Below are 20,154 nucleotides of genomic sequence, written 5' to 3' on the forward strand. Positions count from 1 at the left end.
GGTGGCTGTTGCAGTGAGCCGAGACCGCATCACTGCACTCCAGCCTGGGCAAGAGAGTGAGACTCCGTCTCAAAAATAAAAATAAAAATAAAAATCATATGAAGCTTACATTTCTTTCATACTAAACCTGTTAGTCTAGCTTGGAATACCTTCCAGATGACAGAAAGCAAATAATAATTAGTGTTCCCTCTGTTAAGGATCCCACTTCTCCCACACTCCTACAGTTCAAACATCTCACCATCACAAAGCACACTTCTCAGTAAAACATCAACTACTATTTAAGCTCAATAATATTTAAACCAAGAATCAACAAGAAAGCAAGGCCACTTTTAGGGAAGAAATCTAACTTCAACATAGTCACAAATAATGGTTACGCCAGAGAAAAATGAAGTTACCAAATTCCTTGCGCATTCCTCCCTGTTGCTATCCTTGGGAATCAACTACCTTAAGATAAAGAGTAAGAATGGTTGCCTGTTCAAAACATCAGAGAAAACAGCTTGCGGATGCTGTCAATGAGAACTATCTCAGATTTCTTTCCACCAAAAGCAAATCTGGTGTTAATTTTAATGGAAAAGTCTCCTCTACTACCTATTGCATCGCAACAATTTCTTGAAATAGTAAAATGAAGTAAAACAAGTTTATTTCGGGGGCAGAATCTTCTGATTTCAAAACGTCAATTGAATTTATCAACTTTAACCTTTCGGAATATTTCAGGTTTTTTTGGGGAGGGTGGCATCAAGTCCTCTTAAGAATATTATAGGGATGTGGCCGGGTGCGGTGGCTCACGCCTGTAATCCCGGCACTTCGGGAGGCCGAGGCAGGCGGCTCACGAGGTCAGGAGATCGAGACCATCCTGGCTAACACGGTGAAACCCCGTCTCTACTAAAAAAAAAAAAAAAATACAAAAAATTAGCGTGGTGGCGTGGTGGCGGGCGCCTGTAGCCCCAGCTACTCGGGAGGCTGAGGCAGGAGAATGGCGTGAATCCGGGAGGAGGAGCTTGCGGTGAGCCGAGACCGCACCACTGCACTCCAGCCTGGGTGACAGAGCGAGACTCCGTCTCAAAAATAAAAAATTCCAAGGATGTTGGGACGGGTACCACTTTGCTTTCTGATTTCTGTCCAATAAATCTTTATGATCGTCTGTTTTATTCAACAATACTGCGGGAAAAGCTTCAGCTGCAAGCTGAGGGGGTGGGAGGTGGGGAGATGGAAGAACGCGCTGGAGGTGTGCGGATTCTGCCTAAAATTGCGGCTACGAACTGGACCTTGAACACTCCTCCGTCAGCTGACTTGACTGCCTGTGTACAGTCTCAATTTGAGCCGACACACGGATTTCACTTTTGAAAAGCAACGAAGATGAAGAACTCGTTTTGAGAAATGGATGAGAAAAAGGTAGCTCAGGAGACGAAGCCTCGGGAAAGGAGGCAATCAACCCCACCCCACCGGCCTGTGCTTCCGGCCTCGACGCTCCGCCGTGCTCCCCGAGGCCGCTCCTCTGCGGAGCTCGCTCTCCCCACTGGTCCCCAGTCCCGCAGCTACGCGGCCTCCGCACGGTTAAGCAGCACGGGCCAGGCGTCCGCACCTTCGGAGAAAAGCCGCCGCCCAGGCTCCGCGCTGCGGCGTTACCTGTTAAGAAGCAGGGAGGCGGCGCTGAGACAGAGCAGCAGGAAGCAGAACAGCGGGTACTGGCGGCAGATCTCGCGTCCCACGTCCAGTCGCAGCCGCTGCTTCAGCTTCTGCCCCATCGTCCGCACCCAGGGCACCATCTCCGTAACGGCGAGGCCGAGACTGCGCTACTGGCTGAGGCAGAGGTCAAGGCGACCCCCCATCCACACCTCGCGTCCCCGCCACACCGACTTGGCGGCGCACACAGACGCCTACCGGCAGTTAGCCGCCGCAGGCTGCGGTCGCGTCCGGCTGGGCCCAGCCCCACGCCCCACGCCGCGCGTGCGCGGCCGGCGTCCCCAGCCGACCAGAGAGAGGAACGGCCGTAGAACGTGCCCGAAGTCGTCACCCAGCGCAAAGCCTCTAGCGTCTCGCCGCTCCGCCCTCCTGGCCGGAGTAGCGCGCAGTCTTCCGTGGAAACTCTGACAACACTGGCGACCGGCCATTTCCGGAAATCAAAGGACAGCCCCAGCACCCGGTAACTGCCTGTATTGCGGAGGAGAGGGAAGAAGGTTGTAGGGAGCCCGGAAGAAACTACAGCACCCCTGTAGTCGCCGGGCGCTGCCTGAGGGGCAACCGGAGCTCGTGGAGCCCGCTGGGAACTGTAGTCTTCGTGACACGAACCCGCAGAGGGATGGAGCGGGTGGTAGCGCTTCCCCGACCCCGCAACGCTCCGCGCCTCACCGTACACTCGGCTCCGGGTGGGAGCAGGTCCGAGCTTTGCGTGACGCCTAAGGGAGAGGGGGAATGGAGGACGCCTTTGAGTCGGTATTTTAAAAGGGGTGTGTTGGGGGCTGGGGGGGTGGCGAGTAAAACAGCCCTAGAATAAAGACTACAACTCATCAGGCCGCCACCCCACCAACAAAATCTCTTTTGCGCGCTCACGGGCAAGGGTAGAGCTCAATTCACGCCGGCTCCGGGAGCCCAACCAAAATCCAAGTGCTTGCAGGAGGCAGGTTGGCAGATTAGGTAAAATCCCTCTTAGAGTCTCATGGGGTTTTCCTTTTACTAATTCATCACATTTCTAAATTTTTTTTTCTGTATTGTTCGCTACAGTGACAGATGCAGGAAGACTATTATCGCGAAAATTTACTTAGGCGGTACAGACACTAAGCACTTTCATTTCACCTTCATGCATTCACCCCATGGTGTAGGTACAGTACTATAGTTTCAATCATTATACAGGCAAATTACTGAGACAGAAAGGAACTTAGGATCATAAAACTAACAAAGCCGGGATTTGAACACGTTCTAAAGACAGAGCCTGCGCCTGTCATCTCTCTTTCCTAGGATCTTATCCTTCAAAGTGGGGAAACAAATGTTTTTTAATGATGTATGTAGTTTCATGAATATTTTCCCGTATTACAAAAACATAGATCTTTAATGATGCATTATTATCCTTTATCAGAATGTACCATCCTGTTCCATTATTGCTAACCACTAAAGTCCATTGATATTACCATCCTTGATGATAAACCTATGCACATTTCTAATTATTTAGAATCAACTTTAATACAATTACTGGGTCAAAGGGTAAAAACAAACATTCTTGATACAGTCAAACTGCTTTGTAGAATGGTGGTACCAACTCCACAGTGGTGTATAAAAGTAAACAATTTCACTGATCCTCACGATTAGCTATTATTGTCTAAACATCACAAATATACTTTTCTGTTTGTGACTAAACCATTTAAAAGACTACAGTGTAACATCATTGGAAAGCTTACCACTTTTTAATATTTCTAGGTACATATTTAAACATTTATTAATTTCACTTTGGCAGTTTTTAAGCGTCCTTGAATTATCTGTTTATACTAAAATAGGTGTATGTTGAGTGGATCTACATATATCAAGTGCCTCCTATGGACTTGAGTGCTTTACACTTTTGTAAATTACCTTTTAAAAAACTAATCTCATGACAAATAATGTAAGTTATTAACCTGTCTGGTAAATTATGTTGCCTTTTATTTTGTTTAAAACTTTTGCTTCCTTTTAAAGCCTTATTTTGAAATTACTCTTTTCACCAAGGGCCAGTATATTTTAAAGACAAAATGTTTTGAGTTCTGTTCAAATCAGACATCACTACAACATCCAATTAAAAGACTTCTTTCCCATCTGATTTCTTAGAGGCAATTAGAATAAGTTAACTGGACAATAGATAATTTAAATTTCCAAATTGCTCTTATGATTAGAAAAGGGAAAAAAAATGTAATAAACTTCAGCCATAAGGAAATTCTTTATGGCAGAGAATTTCCACACCTAAAGCATGAAACATAATTCAATTTCTGTCACTACGGACCTCATCTAAGGAAATAACCTTTATTTCATTACATGTCTTTAGCCTATGGTCTAGAACCCACCTTTACACGCACAGAGCTCGAAATTTTTTCCCCAACCTTATTAAGTTCTGAACTTTCGAGAGGTTATATGGAATATCCACAATCAACCAACCCTGGTTCTGAAACTAGCTCTATCTCCTACTAGCAACATGTTAGCAAGATTAACTTGTTCTATCTCACTCCTACCTCAACTCTAAAACAGAGCTATTTTCATAAAACTGAGGTGGGGGGTGGGGGCTAAAATGGGTGGAAAGTTGGAAAGTGCCTCTTAAATATCTCTGTACAATGCTTAAGACAAAAATTTTTTTTCAAATTTTATGGCTTTGTGAACATGACAATAATGAGCTAAACCAATTAGCTTTTATTTGGATTACGACAATCTAAAATGAAAATGACATATTAAATATCTGATTTCTAGGAAAACTGAGGTCCAGAAAGGCTGACTGCCTACGCTAAAGTTCTACATCTGCACTGTCCAATACAAGTCAGTAGCCACATGTGGCCAGGGAGCACTTGAAATGTGGCTTGTTGTGATGTGTAAAGTACCTGTCACATTTCAAAGACTTACCATGAAAACTGTATTAAATGTAAATTAAAATTAGTTTTAAGGCAATTACATATTAAATGTTTTGGAAATAATTGCCTAAAAGTATTTTTACTTTAATGTAGCTAGAAACCTTAAAATTACATATGTAGCTTGCATTATATTTCTACTACACTGTACTGTTATAGACTCTGCTAGCTGTGGAGAGCCAGTACAATTAAATGTGTAAATCTTTTATAAATGCTACAAAGGTCACATATGTGCTAGGTGTACACTGACAAACTATAAAAAGTTAAAAATTTGATAATGCATTTAAAGGGCTCATAGACATTAAACTGCAATCCAGTAATATGTCCATTATTTTAATGAATATATTTATTGAATAGCAAATAAGTGTAAGGCACTGTGCTAGATGTGGTGGCAGATACATTTAGATGCATTTTTTTCTGACCTCCAAAGGCTTACAATCTAGTGAAGCAAACAAGTCACATAAAATGTTATAAAGGGCAGCGGTTTTATACATAAAGACTGTAATCTTTTTTTTTAATGACAGTTAATGGCAAAAGGGAAATTTTTAGCTATAAGGATCTGGAAAGGCCTGTGGGAAATAATGTGAGCGAAGAATAGGACTTATCTCTGTTTTCACTTATAATTTTCAAAAGTCATGAAGTACTAGGCAAAGTTTCCAAAATGCTTCTACTTAATTTAACCTGATTCTCCCCGCCACACCAGCAAAATGCTTTTTATGTTGGTACAGTAAGTTTGCAAGGTAATGATGAATACCTGAATTGCAGAAATTAGGCCTAAACTCTGATGACCCTGAATGTAAACCACATTTTAACGTGCTGAGGGTCATTATTTGTATGGCACAGGTATATCGGGAAGAGGATGGATATACTACCCCTGGGAGCCATTTCAGTCTCTCCCTTACAGATGCCTCCTATCACATGACAGGCATTTTCAAAGCCCTGTTTTTCCCTTGTCTCAAATGATCATGGTTTATATTTCACCTTTTGTGGCATCCCTAATGTTATTTTTACATCCTTAATTTTACATTTCATAGCACCCTCTTCTCCCCCACAACCTATCCCTACATATCAACCTCTTGATAAACCTGTTAAAGAGGCCACTGAACTGCTTTCTTCAAAAAATGTTCCTTTCCTTGGTTTTCAAAACAGGAATTTATTACAATGGAAAATATGTAATTCAAGGAAGAGGAACATTAAGTAATTTTTATGAGTGGAGGGTCTGAGATGTTCAAAATGCAGTTATTTTCACATTTAACCCTCTTTTATTTTTATGGCCATGAGGTAAAACCTCCATTGGGAAGATACAAAGAACTAACAATGTTATAGAGCCAGTGGCTCAACTACAGATACTCCCTGGGTAAAAGCCATGTTTTGATCATAAAATTCTGGATGGTCTCATTATCTTAGTACCAAAAAATTAACCATTTCATATTTGTAGTCGTTTTTCTAATTTATGATGAAATAGCCATCCTCTTAAGCCTCACTTTTGGAGAAGCAGGAAGCTACTTATAATTTGAGAAAATGTAAATTAATAACTGCTTGGAAATGGAAAATATACTCACCTGTTGATTAATATTAACGATTAGAAAAAGCACTTATAATCCAACATCACCTTTCTCTTGTAGGCCAATGCTTTTGTTTACTTTTTAAATTACCCCTTAAATAAGTAAAACACTCCATCTTATTTCTGAACTACAGACAGTGGTTTCCTCTCATTAAAAAAATGTTAACTATATCCCTTCAAATGTTTAAATACACATTTCAACTGACTTCACTAACTTCATAAAATATTTTGGAAAAACTTTGCAATCCTTCTTACCTCTCACAAGCTATTTCCCAAAACATAAAAATTAAAGCTCTTCACTGTTGTCCTAAAAACCACCATGCAACCAGGCTTGGTTCAGAACTGTGAAAATCACTAATATTGGTACTTCAGCTCTTATTCTACTAGTAAGGGTTGCTACCAAATAATTACAATCAATTTTTACCTTCACTAAAAATAAACTTTTCCTCTTTTGGCAAGCTGATTCCAGAAAATAAACTCAACGTAATATATCTAAGTATAAATCTTGAACAATAATTTTGAAAATTTTTATTGTAAAATTTCCCTTATTCAAAGACAGTTACTATTTGAATTTTTCTTTAACTCATATGAACACAAGATTCTAAAACAGTCTGAATTTTTAGCATTATGTCCTAGTCAATTTTGTGAAACAATTCAAGATATATTCTTAAGTACTCAAGACAATTAAGAACTCTGCTGTCCCCAGATGTTCAGAGAATAGTTCTATCACTTCTATTTTTAGTTAAAAACAACAAAAAAAAATGCTTATAGTTAAAAACATCAGCTTTCAGTTATTTCTTGTGGCTAAAAAGAAAGCTTTAAGAATGCTCACAGAAACACTGATGGCAGAACTAGGGCAATTTTTGTGGGGCATTTAAGCTGCTTCAGAGTTAAGACACCTAGGACAAATATCCCTATCTAGACAGTCCCTTGCAAGTACTGAGTTTTCAAATGTTAACATAATTATTTTTTAAATTGGTTTAAATCTATTTACTCTTCAGCCTCTGCCAAGTTCCATCGTGTTTTCTACTATGTAAAGCAACATAAGAAACTATTATTTACCATGGTGGAGGAAAGAAGATTGTAATTACCAGATACACACTGCCAAAAAAATTGTAAGGGTAGCAGTAATAATTTAAATGATTCTGAAGGTTCCTGCTATTGCAAAGCATAGAAATATCAGATTTTCAAATGACATCAGATGTTTTAAAACTGTGGCTTTCAGCCTAGGCAACATGGTGAAACCTCTCTACATGAAAAAAATCAACAACAAAAATTAGGGGCCAAGCACAGTGGCGCATGCCTGTAATCCCAGCATTTTGGGAGGCTGAGACGGGCAGATCACTTGAGGTCAGGAGTTCCAGACCAGCCTGGGCAACATGGTGAAACCTCATCTTTCCTAAAAATACAAAAATTAGCCAGGCATGCTGGTGCGTGCCTACATTCCCAGCTACTCGAGAGGCTGAGGCAGGAGAATCACTTTAACTCAGGAGGCGGAGGTTGCAGTGAGCTAATATCATGCCACTGCACTTCAGCCTGGGCGACAGAGCAAGACTCCGCCTCACAAAACAAAACAAAAAAATTAGCCGGGTGTGGTGGCAAACACCTGTGGTCCCAGGCTGAGGTGGGAGGATCCCTTGAGCCCCAGAGGTCGAGGCTGCAAAGAGCCGAGATGGTGCCACTTCAACCCAGCCTGGGCAACAGAGCAAGACCTGTCTCAAAAAAAAATAATAAAAGTATACTTTTGCTCCTGAAGTTACCTTTAAGCAGAGGCTGATAAATTTTTTGTATCACAAACCTATACCACAATAAAGGCTGGGCACAGTGGCACATGCCTGTAATCACAGCACTTTGGAAGGCTGAGGCGAGTGGATCACTTGAGGTCAGGCGTTTGAGACCAGCCTGGCCAACATGGCAAAACTGTCTCTACTAAAAAATACAAAAATTAGCCGGGCATGGTGGCACGTGCCTATAATCCCAGCTACTCATGAGGCTGAGGCTGAAGATCGCTTGAACCCAGGAGGCAGAGGTTGCAGTCAGCCAAGATTGCACCATTGCACTCCAGTCTGGGTGACAGAGCCAGACTCCGTCTCAAAAAAACAAAACCAAGAAAAGAAGAAAAATCAGCTAATAGCCTTATTTGCCCCAGAAGGCAAAGCCAAGACTTTTATCTTAATGTTCTCCAAACTGTACTTGTTCCTCAGGGATAAGATGTTGGTAGTTCTAATGTGCCTATAGTAAGATGATTTTAACCTATTTTGGTTGAAGAAAATGGGGCAGAATTCAAGACATCAGAAGCTGTGAGATGAGCCAAAGAAACACAAGGCGGGCAGTTTCTTTAGACAGTATTAATGGAAAATTACACTAGAAGGATGAACTGGGGCCAAACTATAAAACTTTAAATTACATGTGTGGTTTGCATTTCATTTCTATTTGACAATACTGTCGTAGACTCTGGAGCTAAATGTAGAGAACTAGCAAAATTAAATGTGCCACTTAGTAGTCTAACTTATTTATAAGGAGTTATGCCAGATCTGAACTTCCTAAAGGACTGGTAGTACCTGGATAGAGAGGACATTTCAGGCCTCTTCAAGTAAATGATCAAATGTGACTGGATATGAAGTGAGAAATTAATGAGACAGTTGCTGATGGAGAAGAGCACTTCAATGTGTTCAGGAGACAGCTGAAATGCAGAACTGCACGTAACAGACATCAAGCAAGCCCTGACACTAAAAGAGGAGTACACACAGATGTGATATGGGACTGTAATGTAGATGTGATCAAGGAAACACGTATACAGGGAAAAAGGAAAATAGGAACAGGTAAGGATGGAAGATGAGATAACTTGGCAAATTGCCAAGATTTTTCAAGGTTAAGTGAATGTAATCAATGCCATAGGGGTTAAATCTTTAAAATATATAATTTTCATATGGGGACACTGGTATCCTGTGAACAACTCTTGAAAAGAGAGGACAGGCCGGGCGCAGTGGCTCATGCCTGTAATCACAGCACTTTAGGAGGCCGAGGCGGGCAGGTGATCACCTGAGGCGGGAGTTGAGACCAGCCTGGCCAATATGGTGAAACCTAGTTTCTATTTAAAATACGAAAAATTAGCCAGGCGTGGTGGCTGTAATCCCAGCTACTTGGGAGACTAAGGTGGGAGAATCACCTGAAACCGGGAGGCGGAGGTTGCAGTGAGCTGAGATAGCGCCACTGCACTCCAGCCTGAGTACAACAGAGACTGTACTTAAAAGAGGTATCATTCCAAAACCACCACGCTCACTAGAAAAGGTGCAATAAGATGCTTTACTGATAATTAAATATGTGGACTTTCAGCCTAAAGACAGTTTACTTGGGGAGAGTCACTGGTAATCAGAACACCGATGCTATTTTGGACTATATGGTGGTCCTGTAATTGTTAGAGAACAATTATTAACATAAATAAAATCTAGGAGGTTGGTTTAGCAGTTAGGCTGTTTTGTATTTACTTATCAGGTTCATTCATCTATTAGCATTGAGAATTTTGACTAGAATTTCAAAACTAAGAAACTTAGAATAAATGAACACCTATTCTAAAACTTTTTAAAATGGAGTTACTCCCACAAAAGTAGATTCATGTATTAGCTAACATCTATGTGATTCAGGTTAACTCCCAATTCATGCATTAACATGGTAATTTAGGGAAATTTGGGAATAACTTGGAATAATGCTTTGTGGACTAATGAGAGCTTGATAGTTTTCCTCCTCAGAATATAAGAAAATATACGCTTCAGTGTTAGCTTCCTCAACTTTCAAGAGTCATATTTACCGTCTTTCCCTCAAAGAGCTATCACAAAAATAATGTACCAAATGTTCATACATGTAAGGTATTACAGGGTGAATTAAGTCTACTTTTTAATGCAACATTTATTCTTTTGTGAAAATAAATCTCCACATAAAAGCATGAATGAAATAACGTCAAAAGTCCTCTAGGCAGAATTTTCCCAAAAAAAAAAAAAAAAAAAAAAGACACGATCCTATAAATCCTGTATTCATAGGATATAATTGAGAGCTGGAAAAATATCTTTTTACAAGAAAGCTCAGGCTCAGAGAGGCTAAATGTTTATACGTAGCTGCTTCCATTAAATGGCCCAATGACTAACAGATTTTCAGTCTCTCATCCAGAACTCCTGAAAAGACTACCTAAGTCGTTGAAATGAGAAAACTACATTAATGCACAGACAGCATTTTACTTCACCAACCTATACCTTTGTAAGTGTATGTGGAAAATAAATATACAAGCCAGATGAGGCTTGTTAGAATGGGAAAGCCGTATGAATAAAAGACACGAAGGTAAGAAATTAAGAGCATTTTATGTCCATAAATTTTAACTAAAAGATCTAGGTCTACTGACGATTTATTTCCCTCTTTAGTTTCCTATTATGTGTGTATATATATCTATGAATGTATGTACATTTTTATGTGTGACTGGCCAGATACTGTTACCACTGAAAAATTAGCCAAAATTAGGCTGGGCACAGTGGTTCATGCCTGTAATCCCAGCACTTTGGAAGGCCGAGGCAGGCTGATGGCCTGAGGTCAGGAGTTCGAGACCAGCCTGGCCAACATGGTGAAACCCCATCTCTACTAAAAATACAAAAATTAGCTGAGCAGTAGTCCAGCTACTTGGGAGGCTGAGGCAGAAGAATCACTTGAACCCAGGAGGCAGAGGCTGCAATGAGCCGAGATCTCACCATTGCACCCCAGTCTGTCGACAGAGCGAGACTCCGTCTCAAAAAAAAAAAAAAAAAAAAATTAGCCAAGATTATTGGTACCAGAAACCTTTCAAGTCAGTTTCTTCCGTGGTATCAGCCAATATTTAATATCACAAAACCTTATTAAGAACTGTTTTGATACCTTGAAGCCAAAGTGACTCAAGAAGTTTGACTTGTCTTTATGTAGAAAATCAAACTCCCTAATCACCAGAGTTGACAGAAGTATAGAATATATTCCAGAAGTAAATTAACGTGGATTTTCATCAAACCCCAGAACATCAAATCTGGAAAGTAGGTTTGAGATCCCTGCCACAATAAGGAATGAAGTTTCATTACCTGCCAAAAATTTTGCCTTGCTGAAAATAACAAGACAGAAAGACAAACTGTTAAATATAATGGGGGAAAAAAATTCTCAGTGGTTTAGTTTTAAATGTTCAGAAACTAAATGTGAAAATATTTTCTGAACCTATTTCCAAAAAGGCCTTTCAGGCCAGGTAACAGTGGCTCACACCTGTAACCCCAACACACTGGGAGGCAAGGCAGGAGGATCACTTGAGCCCAGTTTGAGACCAGCCTCAGGAACATAGGGAGACTTCATCTCTCCAAAAAATAAAAAAATTGGCCGGGCACGGTGGCTCACACCTGTAATCCCAGCACTTTGGGAGGCAGAGGCGGGTGGATCACCTGAGATCAGGAGTTCAAGACCAGCCTGGCCAACATGGTGAAACCCCAACTCTACTAAAAATACAAAAATTAGCTGGGTGTGGTTGGCAGGCGCCTGTAATCCCAGCTCCTCAGGAGGCTGAGTTGGGAGAATCACTTGAACCCAGGAGGCAGAGGCTGCAGTGAGCTGAGATCATGCCATTGCACTCCAGCCTAGGAAACAAGAGCGAAACTCCGTCTCGAAAGAAATAAAAATTAGCCAGGCATGGTGGCACACATCCATGGTCCCAGCTATTAGGAGACTGAAGTGGAAGGATTGCTTGAGCCGGGGAGGTTAAGGCTGCAGTGAGCCATGATTGCACCACTGCCCTCCAGCCTGGGCAACAGAGACCCTGTCTCAAAAACAACAAAACAGAAAAGGTCTTCCAAAATAATATGCTTTTCCCAATTAAGAATGTCACTAAATTTGCATCCTTAGTCACAAAATGTCCTCTATGTACCTGTTCTCTTTCCAAGACTTACTCACTTTTCCAAGACAATATATTTTAAATGAGCAGTGATATGGAAGTGATAATACAGACTAAGATTTCTCCTAATTCAGGAGGTGGCACCATGCTACTGTGTTTTACTACCAGTTCTATTTTAAAACTAGCACCTTTTATACTAAGTTGCACAATTTAGATACAAAAGATAAATTCATATTCCTTCATACAAAAGATGAAGAAATGAGGCTCATATTAATTTTGCTACAAACAGCAGGAGCCACTTTCCATGGGGGGGATGAGTGGGAAGGAAAAACCAAGACCTCCTAGTTTGTAGGAGTGAAAGGACTGAGACTTGACAGTGGTAAAATTGCTTTTAGGGTCTACCTCCCTCTCAAAGTGAGTAACCTGAGAGCAGTCAAAATTCCTGCAATTGAAAACTCTTCTGACACTGGAGAGGGTACCCTACTTGCCTCACTACTCCCACGAAAGCTAAAAATAAAGGCTATTAGTCCTCATTTTCTCACACACACAGAACGTGCAGTAAGCCATCTCAGTAGACAAGTCAACACCAGTTTTCCTAATATCCTTCTTTGATAAATATGAATAAAGAATCACCAAACGTCTGAGGAAATCAGAAGCACAAAGAGAAAACTGATGTGAACTAATATTTCAATGCACCATATAAGAAACTGGTAACTTAAAATTTCTAGCATTCAAGAGTGAGCAAGACTGTGCATATATAAAATATATAAAATAAACTGCTGTGATGGACAAGGATGGGCAAGTACATTATATATGTTGTTTTGCCTCTCTTCAGTCTAGAGGCAAGTATAAGGTAATCAGTTGTAAAGTATTATAATCCTGACAGTAAGAAAGGAAGGATACCTAACAGGAAGTGGAAAATGAAGGAAAAGAAAACTACTCAGTGTACTATTTCCTTATGAGAATCAGATTCTAAAATTCATTTAAGTAGAGACTTAAGTGTATTTCAAGTAATAAACGTAACCAAGAGACCAGGCACAGTGGCTCATGCCTGTAATCCCAGCACTTTGGGAGGCTGAGGCAGGAGGACTGCTTGAGCCCAGGAGTTTGAGGCTGCAGTGAGCTATGACAGTGCCACAGATTTCCAGCCTGGATAACAGAGCAAGACCTTTTTTTTTTTTTCTTTGAGACGGAGTCTTACTCTGTTGCCCAGGCTGGAGTGCAGTGGCGCCATCTCAGCCTCTGCCTCCCAAGTTGAACCTGCCTCCCAGGTTCAAGCAATTCTCCTGACTCTCCGGACTTTTTTTTTATTATTATTTTCAGTAGAGAGAGGGTTTCACTATGTTGGCCAGACACCAGGCTGGTCTGAAACTCCTGACCTCAGGTGATCCGTTCCCTGGGCCTCCCAAAGTGCTGGGATTACAGGCATGAGCCACCATGCCCGGCCAACCGTTCTCTCTTAAAAAAATAAAATAAATTTTAAGAGAGAACTAAAGAGAGGAGGAGATATCTGGGAGTGGACTCCACGGAAAGGTCCTTCTAGATTTTAAAAAATCAAGTTAAAACATCAACTAAGCATAACATAAATACCACTTTTATTCACACTACTGATATTAGGAGGTATATATAGTATAGTGAAATAATACGTTAAATTCAGAGCCTCACTATTCAGTTTATTGAATTTCAGCTACCTATCAATTGGTAGGTAAATATAAGGCTATTCATATGTATGTAACCATTTCTCTAAGTTACTTTAAGATAGAGTAAGCAATATACACTACCCTCGGAAACAGCTGCTTTCAACACCTCATTTTTAGTTATCTAGGCTTCATGCTTTTTCTCAAGTATCATTATTCCCTCACCTTCAAATTGCTATGCAAAAGAACCTTATAAAAACTTTAGACTCAAAACCAACCAGACCCTCATTAGCAAAACAGTTCCATCTTGAAGTACCCCCTCCTCACCTCATAAAGAACTTATAGATAGGGGGCTTATAAATTGATACTGTCTTGTTCAGCAGCACAGATTAAACTACACATCAGCATAAAGGAAAACTGATCCACTGGATTCTGTTAAGTTCACTGCTAAAGATGACTTATGAGCACCCTTTTCCTCTTAATTTCAAATAAGGAAAACAGTCACTTACACATAGGGTTATTTTAACATATAAAAAAATCTGTAAGTCACTAGGCCAACTGTTCCCTCAAGACAATTTTATAATTTTTTTAAGTGTCACGTTGATAATTTAAATGTGGATCTTCATCTTAATTTACTTAAATCATTAGCACTTTGTGATCATTTTTAAAAGCTTTCCATGCCATAAATTAAATGGTTCGAAATATTTGATCCCCTTTGTCAAATTCTCATGTCACAAGACTAATTTGGCAAATAAAACTAAACTTCCACCCAACTGAACATTTTAAATATTTTTAAATGCCTGCCTACTCAGATTTCCCTGCCCTTCGAGGAGCTTCCATTCTAAAAGGAGGTAAAATAAATCAAAGAAATTTATCATAAAATGTACTAGTAATTTAAAGACTAATCGATAGACAGTAAGCAAAAAAGGGAAAAATAATACTAACTACAGTATCTGCTTGCTGTGCCCCTTTGTTGATCCTCTCCCAAATGCTAAATAAATCTCCAGGAAACCAGAGATCAACTAGGATCTGTTACATGACAATTTTACAATAAAGGCTGTTTGTCTTTTAATTCCATGTTTAACTGTACCTGAAGTTAGGCAGGAAACCAAAAGGGAACAGAACCTGTCTTTAATACTGTTGAAGAACCAAATTTATGTGAATTTTTACTATTTCAAGGAAAACAGCAAAGGAGGTAGAGGTATGAACGAAATTTGCCAAAACTACACTGTATACATGTGGCTCTAGAGTGGAAATGAAAAGTGTATTCTGCCATTTTTATAGATGACCTTTAACATTGTTTATTTCTGGTTTTCCTCTAAGTATATTCCAAATATTAAATAAAACTCAGAAATACAATTTGTACATATGCTTTTCTAATTTTTCATGACATGTTAAACTAAAAGCAACTGGAGGCCTAATTCCTGAGTCTTCCAATTAAAGCAACCAATTAACATAAATACTGACATATTAAAGATATTCTCTTAAAAATGATGTCATAAGGGTTTTAGTATACAGATGCACCTAGCTTTAGCAAATTTGTGTTTAAATGATGCAGTACTCATGTAACACAAATTCCATGTTATTCACATTTCAACTTAAAGTTAACACCATTAACGAGCCATAACAGGTATGTTGGAACTCTTCTTGTATATCATGGTGTTTCTATAATTACAAGACCTAATTTTACCATATGGAACCTACAAAACTCTTTAACAAGTTTCTTACTGTCAGCAAGCCCTGGTCTTATTCTTTAATCTGTGGTAACAACTTGTCCACACCAAATACTTTGCCCTTCTGCCCTGAAAACTCAAAAACTGCACATCAAAAATGATATAAAACACCAACTCCCTTAGGTTTCCTAAAATTCTCTCCAAAACAAGTTGAGTTTGTCACAACAATCTCCTTTTCAGAATACAGCTGAAAGCCTAAAAGAAGGCAAGAAATGACAATTCATAAACATTACAGATAACCTTTATAACTCCTTTCTAGATTAGAACTTGTTGTAAGCCACTTTATAGACAAAGTAGAAAATCAGACAGTCAATTAAGTTTACAGTATATTATCCTAAAATAACCTTATTTTGATCCCACTGTGTTAGAAACCCATTTTAGGAAGCTGTAACACTTGGAGACACTAATTTCCAAAATGGTTTATTAGGACTTCTCCCACACTCAAAGTCAAACTTCCAGGACTGTTCTGAAATGATGAAAGCTTCTTTTCGATAATCAATATAAATGTTGTTAATCCAAAATAGAAACTAAAACCTGCACTAAGTGACCTAAAAAGTCTTGTCCTGATGGAAGTGGCCAAAACTGCTCGTCCCGCAACCAAGAAATCCTAAGGGTATAAGCTAAAACCCACAAATATATTGGCAAGTCCCCGATTCTTTCCAAATTACCACTAACTTTATCAAATCCAATGGCAAGTACGTGACAACAGAATATTTCCATCAAAAATTAAGACCAGCCTAATACATTTATTCTATTCATCTTCCAGTAACGTGATTGCAACTGAGGATATCTTGAGGAATTTTTCACCATTGGCTAGTTACTTCGAATGTATGGATAATCAAAGGGCGACAGACCTCTAAAGATTCCAAGTGTCTACTTAAAAGCTGTTAAGTGAAGAGTGATGAAATGGAGGACACCCACAATAATTCTTGGACTCCTGGAGATCCTAAGACATGCTACAAAAATAGGTCTTTATTCTTAGGAAAATATAGTCAGAGCTAGCTTCCTTATGCTATACATAAAATCTTAACATCAGAGGCAGTACAGATAGTACAGATAGTTTTTGAACTGATCTCCAAACAAGCACAAACCCACTACGTTGAAAAGAACAGGTAATTTGAGGTTTTTGGCAAAAGACAGTACTTCACACATCTAATCCAAATCAAAGGGCCTGCAGACAGTTTTCAGTGAGATGAAAGGAATGAAATAAATATAAATTCTACGGATAAATAAAACACAATTTAAATAAGCTAACAGAACTAATTTTTTTAAATAAAAATACTAGTCAGGTACAAGCTTTTGTTTCTCAATGCCAGACTTCTAAATATTTACCAGACTACTGTTAATATTAAAAACCTAATCTTTGACCCAGAGCGTTAGTAATAATACTGGTTTGCATCTGCAAAATTTTCAAACTGAATGCTTCTGGTCCTGAAAAATATTTTAGGTGTATTACTGAAGGCAGACTGTGGTGCTAATATAATTTAAGTCTTAAATACTTTTAAAAAGTGACAGACCCCAAAAGTCCATCTACTAATGTGCTAGTTAAAAAATGCCTGTGAGCACTGCTTCATAATTAGCATCTTAAGAAAAGTAGTGGCATGCCCTATTGAGTGGTATGATCACTGAGTAATTAATACACCTTAAAACAATATCCCCACAAGTCTGTTTCTTTTATGTATTTGTCACTTAATTTCTTTAGTCATTAATTTTACACCCACCAGTGAATTCCTATGGCCAGATGAAAATTTTGTGGTATACATAATTAGAGAGAAAATGATCATGGTGGGTATTCCTGTAAGTTTTACGAACTTGAGAAGTTTTAGCACCCTCCCCTAAATGCATGAAGCCCTTCTATTTAATTTCTCTCCTTAAAATAGAGACTACGTAAAATACTCTGTAATAATAAGGGATCTTTTGCTATGTTTCTGACAACTTTTGGCTTCGCAGTCAAAAAAGCTGTTCTGAATGTGTCAATTTTTGCCTATCTGGCTTGATGTTCATTCTGTTCTTTAAAAACTTTTATATACAATAACTCAGATCACCCCATCAATCCATTTCTATGTTGTTCCTATTTTATCATGAGGAAACTTTACATTTTAAGTCAGATTCACAGTAACTGGTAGAAAAGTTTCTTAAGCTAAAACTGCAATCATGAGTGTACAACAGTTGTGTGTGTGCACACTCAATTTTCCCTTCATTTTTAACATCTGATTCAGTGGCAATGGCTGAAAACCTTCCACAAAAAGCATGCTTGGGAGAATATATCTAACAAAATTTTCTCACAAAGCAACTTTCTGAAAACTGATAACCTAAATTTATGATCACTTTTGATTGCCAAGTAGTCTGCAGAAACAAAATCTTGCGTCTGTTTTGGTTAGATAACTTGTTTTCTTTTTAACATCAGAATGCTTTAAGAATACATTTTTTACCCCAAGGAAGGGACTTGACTCGGATTTAAGACCCTTTCCTTGACAATATACAAAATTTCTTTTAACTTATCACTGTCCATTCTTTGAAGCTGTCAAAGCCAAGAACCCATAAACAAATCACAAATAGCAATAACCTACATTAGTTAACATTCCCCCTTTAACATGTTGACATTTTTACTAAAGGATTAGTTATTTTTGCATTTCCATTTCTCATATCCCATGACATTCCATATAAATTGCATTATTGCTTTATAGGCCACACAACATTCAAAAGTATGTTTATATGCATTGCCTGTTTTTCCTTGATCTGATAAGACTTTGATACTGATTTTACTACAGAAATTTAAGTTTGAAAATACCACAGTTAGTATTTCTTCTCAGAACGTTAATTGTTCACATCACTAATCACTACATGCATATTTAGCTCTGATTATATTGCTCAAAAACTGCACCCATTATCAGAACAGTGCAAATGATATTTAATTTTAAAAGTAATTATAATGGCTTGAATTCAAAGTCATTCAAATGAACACTGTCAAGTAATTTCACTTGATGTGTATATATTTCATCACCACTGTTTACATTACCCTTTTTTAAGTATAACCATCAATTCTTCACAATTTCTTTTTATCAGTTTCCCTCCCAAGTCCCCAAACTAAGAATGCCAAATAATCTTGAAAACCCAGAGCTCCATATTTTAATGTTTTCTTAAGAACACATTTGTGAACTCACAAAAGTGTTCCTCTTTCAACTTTGACAATGCAGTTCTTACTTTAAGTAAACAAACCTGTCCTAAAATCCCAACAAGTAATTCTGAGAACTTAAACACCTTGACAGTGTCCCTTAAAAATGCTATGACAGTAAAGTGCCAATAGGCATGGCAATGACCTCTTAGATGGGATCATTTAACTCCTCGGAACTGGGAAATGCCAGCACCAAGGATTACACTGAGATTCAATTTTACTGAAGGCTACATTTAGTTTACCCACTTTCCACAACCTATTATATTCATTATGTTAGAATGAAATGTAAATGTTTTGTGTAGCCCTCAAACTTACACTAAGTTTTGAGAGAGATGTACTTTAAAAAAGCACGGGGTAATATATAAAATCAGTGGCAGAAAGTTTCATTAAGCACCAGGAACTAATTTTTGTCACCCCATACTCATTTTGTAGATAAGTTTCAATAACCGGCAAGGCACATTTACATATATTCCAATGAATACTTATTGACAAATTTTAAATTACACTCTATGTCCCAGCTATCCCAGTAACTGACATACAACATACTAAAATGATTTATTTAGATAACAAAAAACCAATTAATGTGAAACATACAGGCTATTGGCAACCACTATTCTAAAATTATGTAAGTACAAATAAACATACTGAAATGTGTGCAATTCTAAGTTTTTAAACCAGAAGATTTCTACACTAACACACATTTATATTAATGACACATAAAAAAAATAAAAACTTTATTACAAAAATAAGTTACACTCGCCTCCAGCTTACAGTATAAAACAATTTTATTTGCAGGAATGCAAAATGATTGTTTGCCATGAGCATTTTGAACATATGACATGTCTGATTTTCTTGTTAAATTTGCATTTACTGGGGAACTGGTGTGTATAAAACCTTAATTAAGTATAAGCTCTGATCTTCATCGTGGTGCCTATTGGGTATGTGATATAACTGCAGTATCCCTTTGGGGAAGGGGAGAGGGGATTTCTTTACACCAAGTCCTAATGAAACTATAATTTTCACTTTTTACTTTAAGCTATCAACTTAGGACTTGGCAAAAAAATTTTTGAGGGTGGTTCAATAGAGGATGCTTCACCACTGGACACTCACTGTCATCAAGGTGCTTTAGAAAATTAAAAACATAGCACAAATGATTGTACTCTACTCTACAAGTTATCATGACCTGCATAAGAAATGGAAAGCTGATTCACATGTTTACAGTGATCAGCAGGAAGAAATGCACTAATGAAACATACCTTTTACCTAAAAAGCTAAACTACAGCCATATACTAATTTCTATGATTTATGAAAAAACTTCAAAATATCCAAATGTCAGGCTTCGCTGTACAATTGTCAGTTTTAGTCTGACTTTTTATAAAGGGACACTGCAGTATTTAGTACAAGTTCGGATGCACTTTTTTGAACATCTGATGTCTTACAAAAGTAACATCTTGCTAAACTATTATACATCCAAATAACTACAATATCTGAAGAAGCAAGGCTGCTTTTTCAGCCACAAAATACGACAAAAGCAAGGCCTGTTATGATGGTCATGAGGAAGTCTTACAAGCCTCTGAAACTAAA

At 38.5% G+C, this 20,154-nt stretch overlaps 2 protein-coding genes and 1 long non-coding RNA gene across 42 annotated transcripts in view; 1 reads left to right on the forward strand and 2 right to left on the reverse strand.

Moving 5' to 3' along the window:
- Positions 1–6,879, reverse strand: part of SNX14 (sorting nexin 14) — a 92,692-nt gene extending 85,813 nt beyond the window's left edge. For 16 of the 32 annotated variants that reach the window (XR_010158095.1, XR_010158099.1, XR_010158096.1 and 13 more), the window contains exon 1: positions 1,882–6,879. Coding sequence is in view for 24 of the 32 variants with exons in the window: in XM_063813257.1 (XP_063669327.1) it covers positions 1,882–2,111 (230 nt within the window). In the remaining 8 variants the exon portion in view is untranslated. Of the gene's footprint in view, positions 1–1,626 lie in introns of all 32 variants that reach the window. The other 16 variants (XM_054686135.2, XM_024357321.3, XM_024357319.3 and 13 more) reach the window with 7 other exon arrangements.
- The window catches only part of LOC107975215 (uncharacterized), a 32,751-nt gene extending 13,528 nt beyond the window's left edge, over positions 1–19,223 (forward strand). Inside the window, exons 2-3 of the long non-coding RNA XR_001718566.4 lie at positions 10,306–10,473; positions 16,162–19,223. This is a non-coding gene — a long non-coding RNA (uncharacterized LOC107975215). The remainder of the gene's footprint in view (positions 1–10,305; positions 10,474–16,161) is intronic.
- SYNCRIP (synaptotagmin binding cytoplasmic RNA interacting protein) overlaps positions 16,348–20,154 on the reverse strand; it is a 35,744-nt gene continuing 31,937 nt past the window's right edge. For 5 of the 9 annotated variants that reach the window (XM_054686141.2, XM_054686142.2, XM_016955969.3 and 2 more), the window contains one exon: positions 16,348–20,154. This exon is cut by the window's right edge. The gene's annotated coding sequence lies outside the window, so the exon portion shown is untranslated. The other 4 variants (XM_063813260.1, XM_016955964.4, XM_016955963.4 and 1 more) reach the window with 2 other exon arrangements.

Source organism: Pan troglodytes, chromosome 5 (assembly GCF_028858775.2).
Source record: "Pan troglodytes isolate AG18354 chromosome 5, NHGRI_mPanTro3-v2.0_pri, whole genome shotgun sequence".
NCBI classification, from domain to species: domain Eukaryota; kingdom Metazoa; phylum Chordata; class Mammalia; order Primates; family Hominidae; genus Pan; species Pan troglodytes.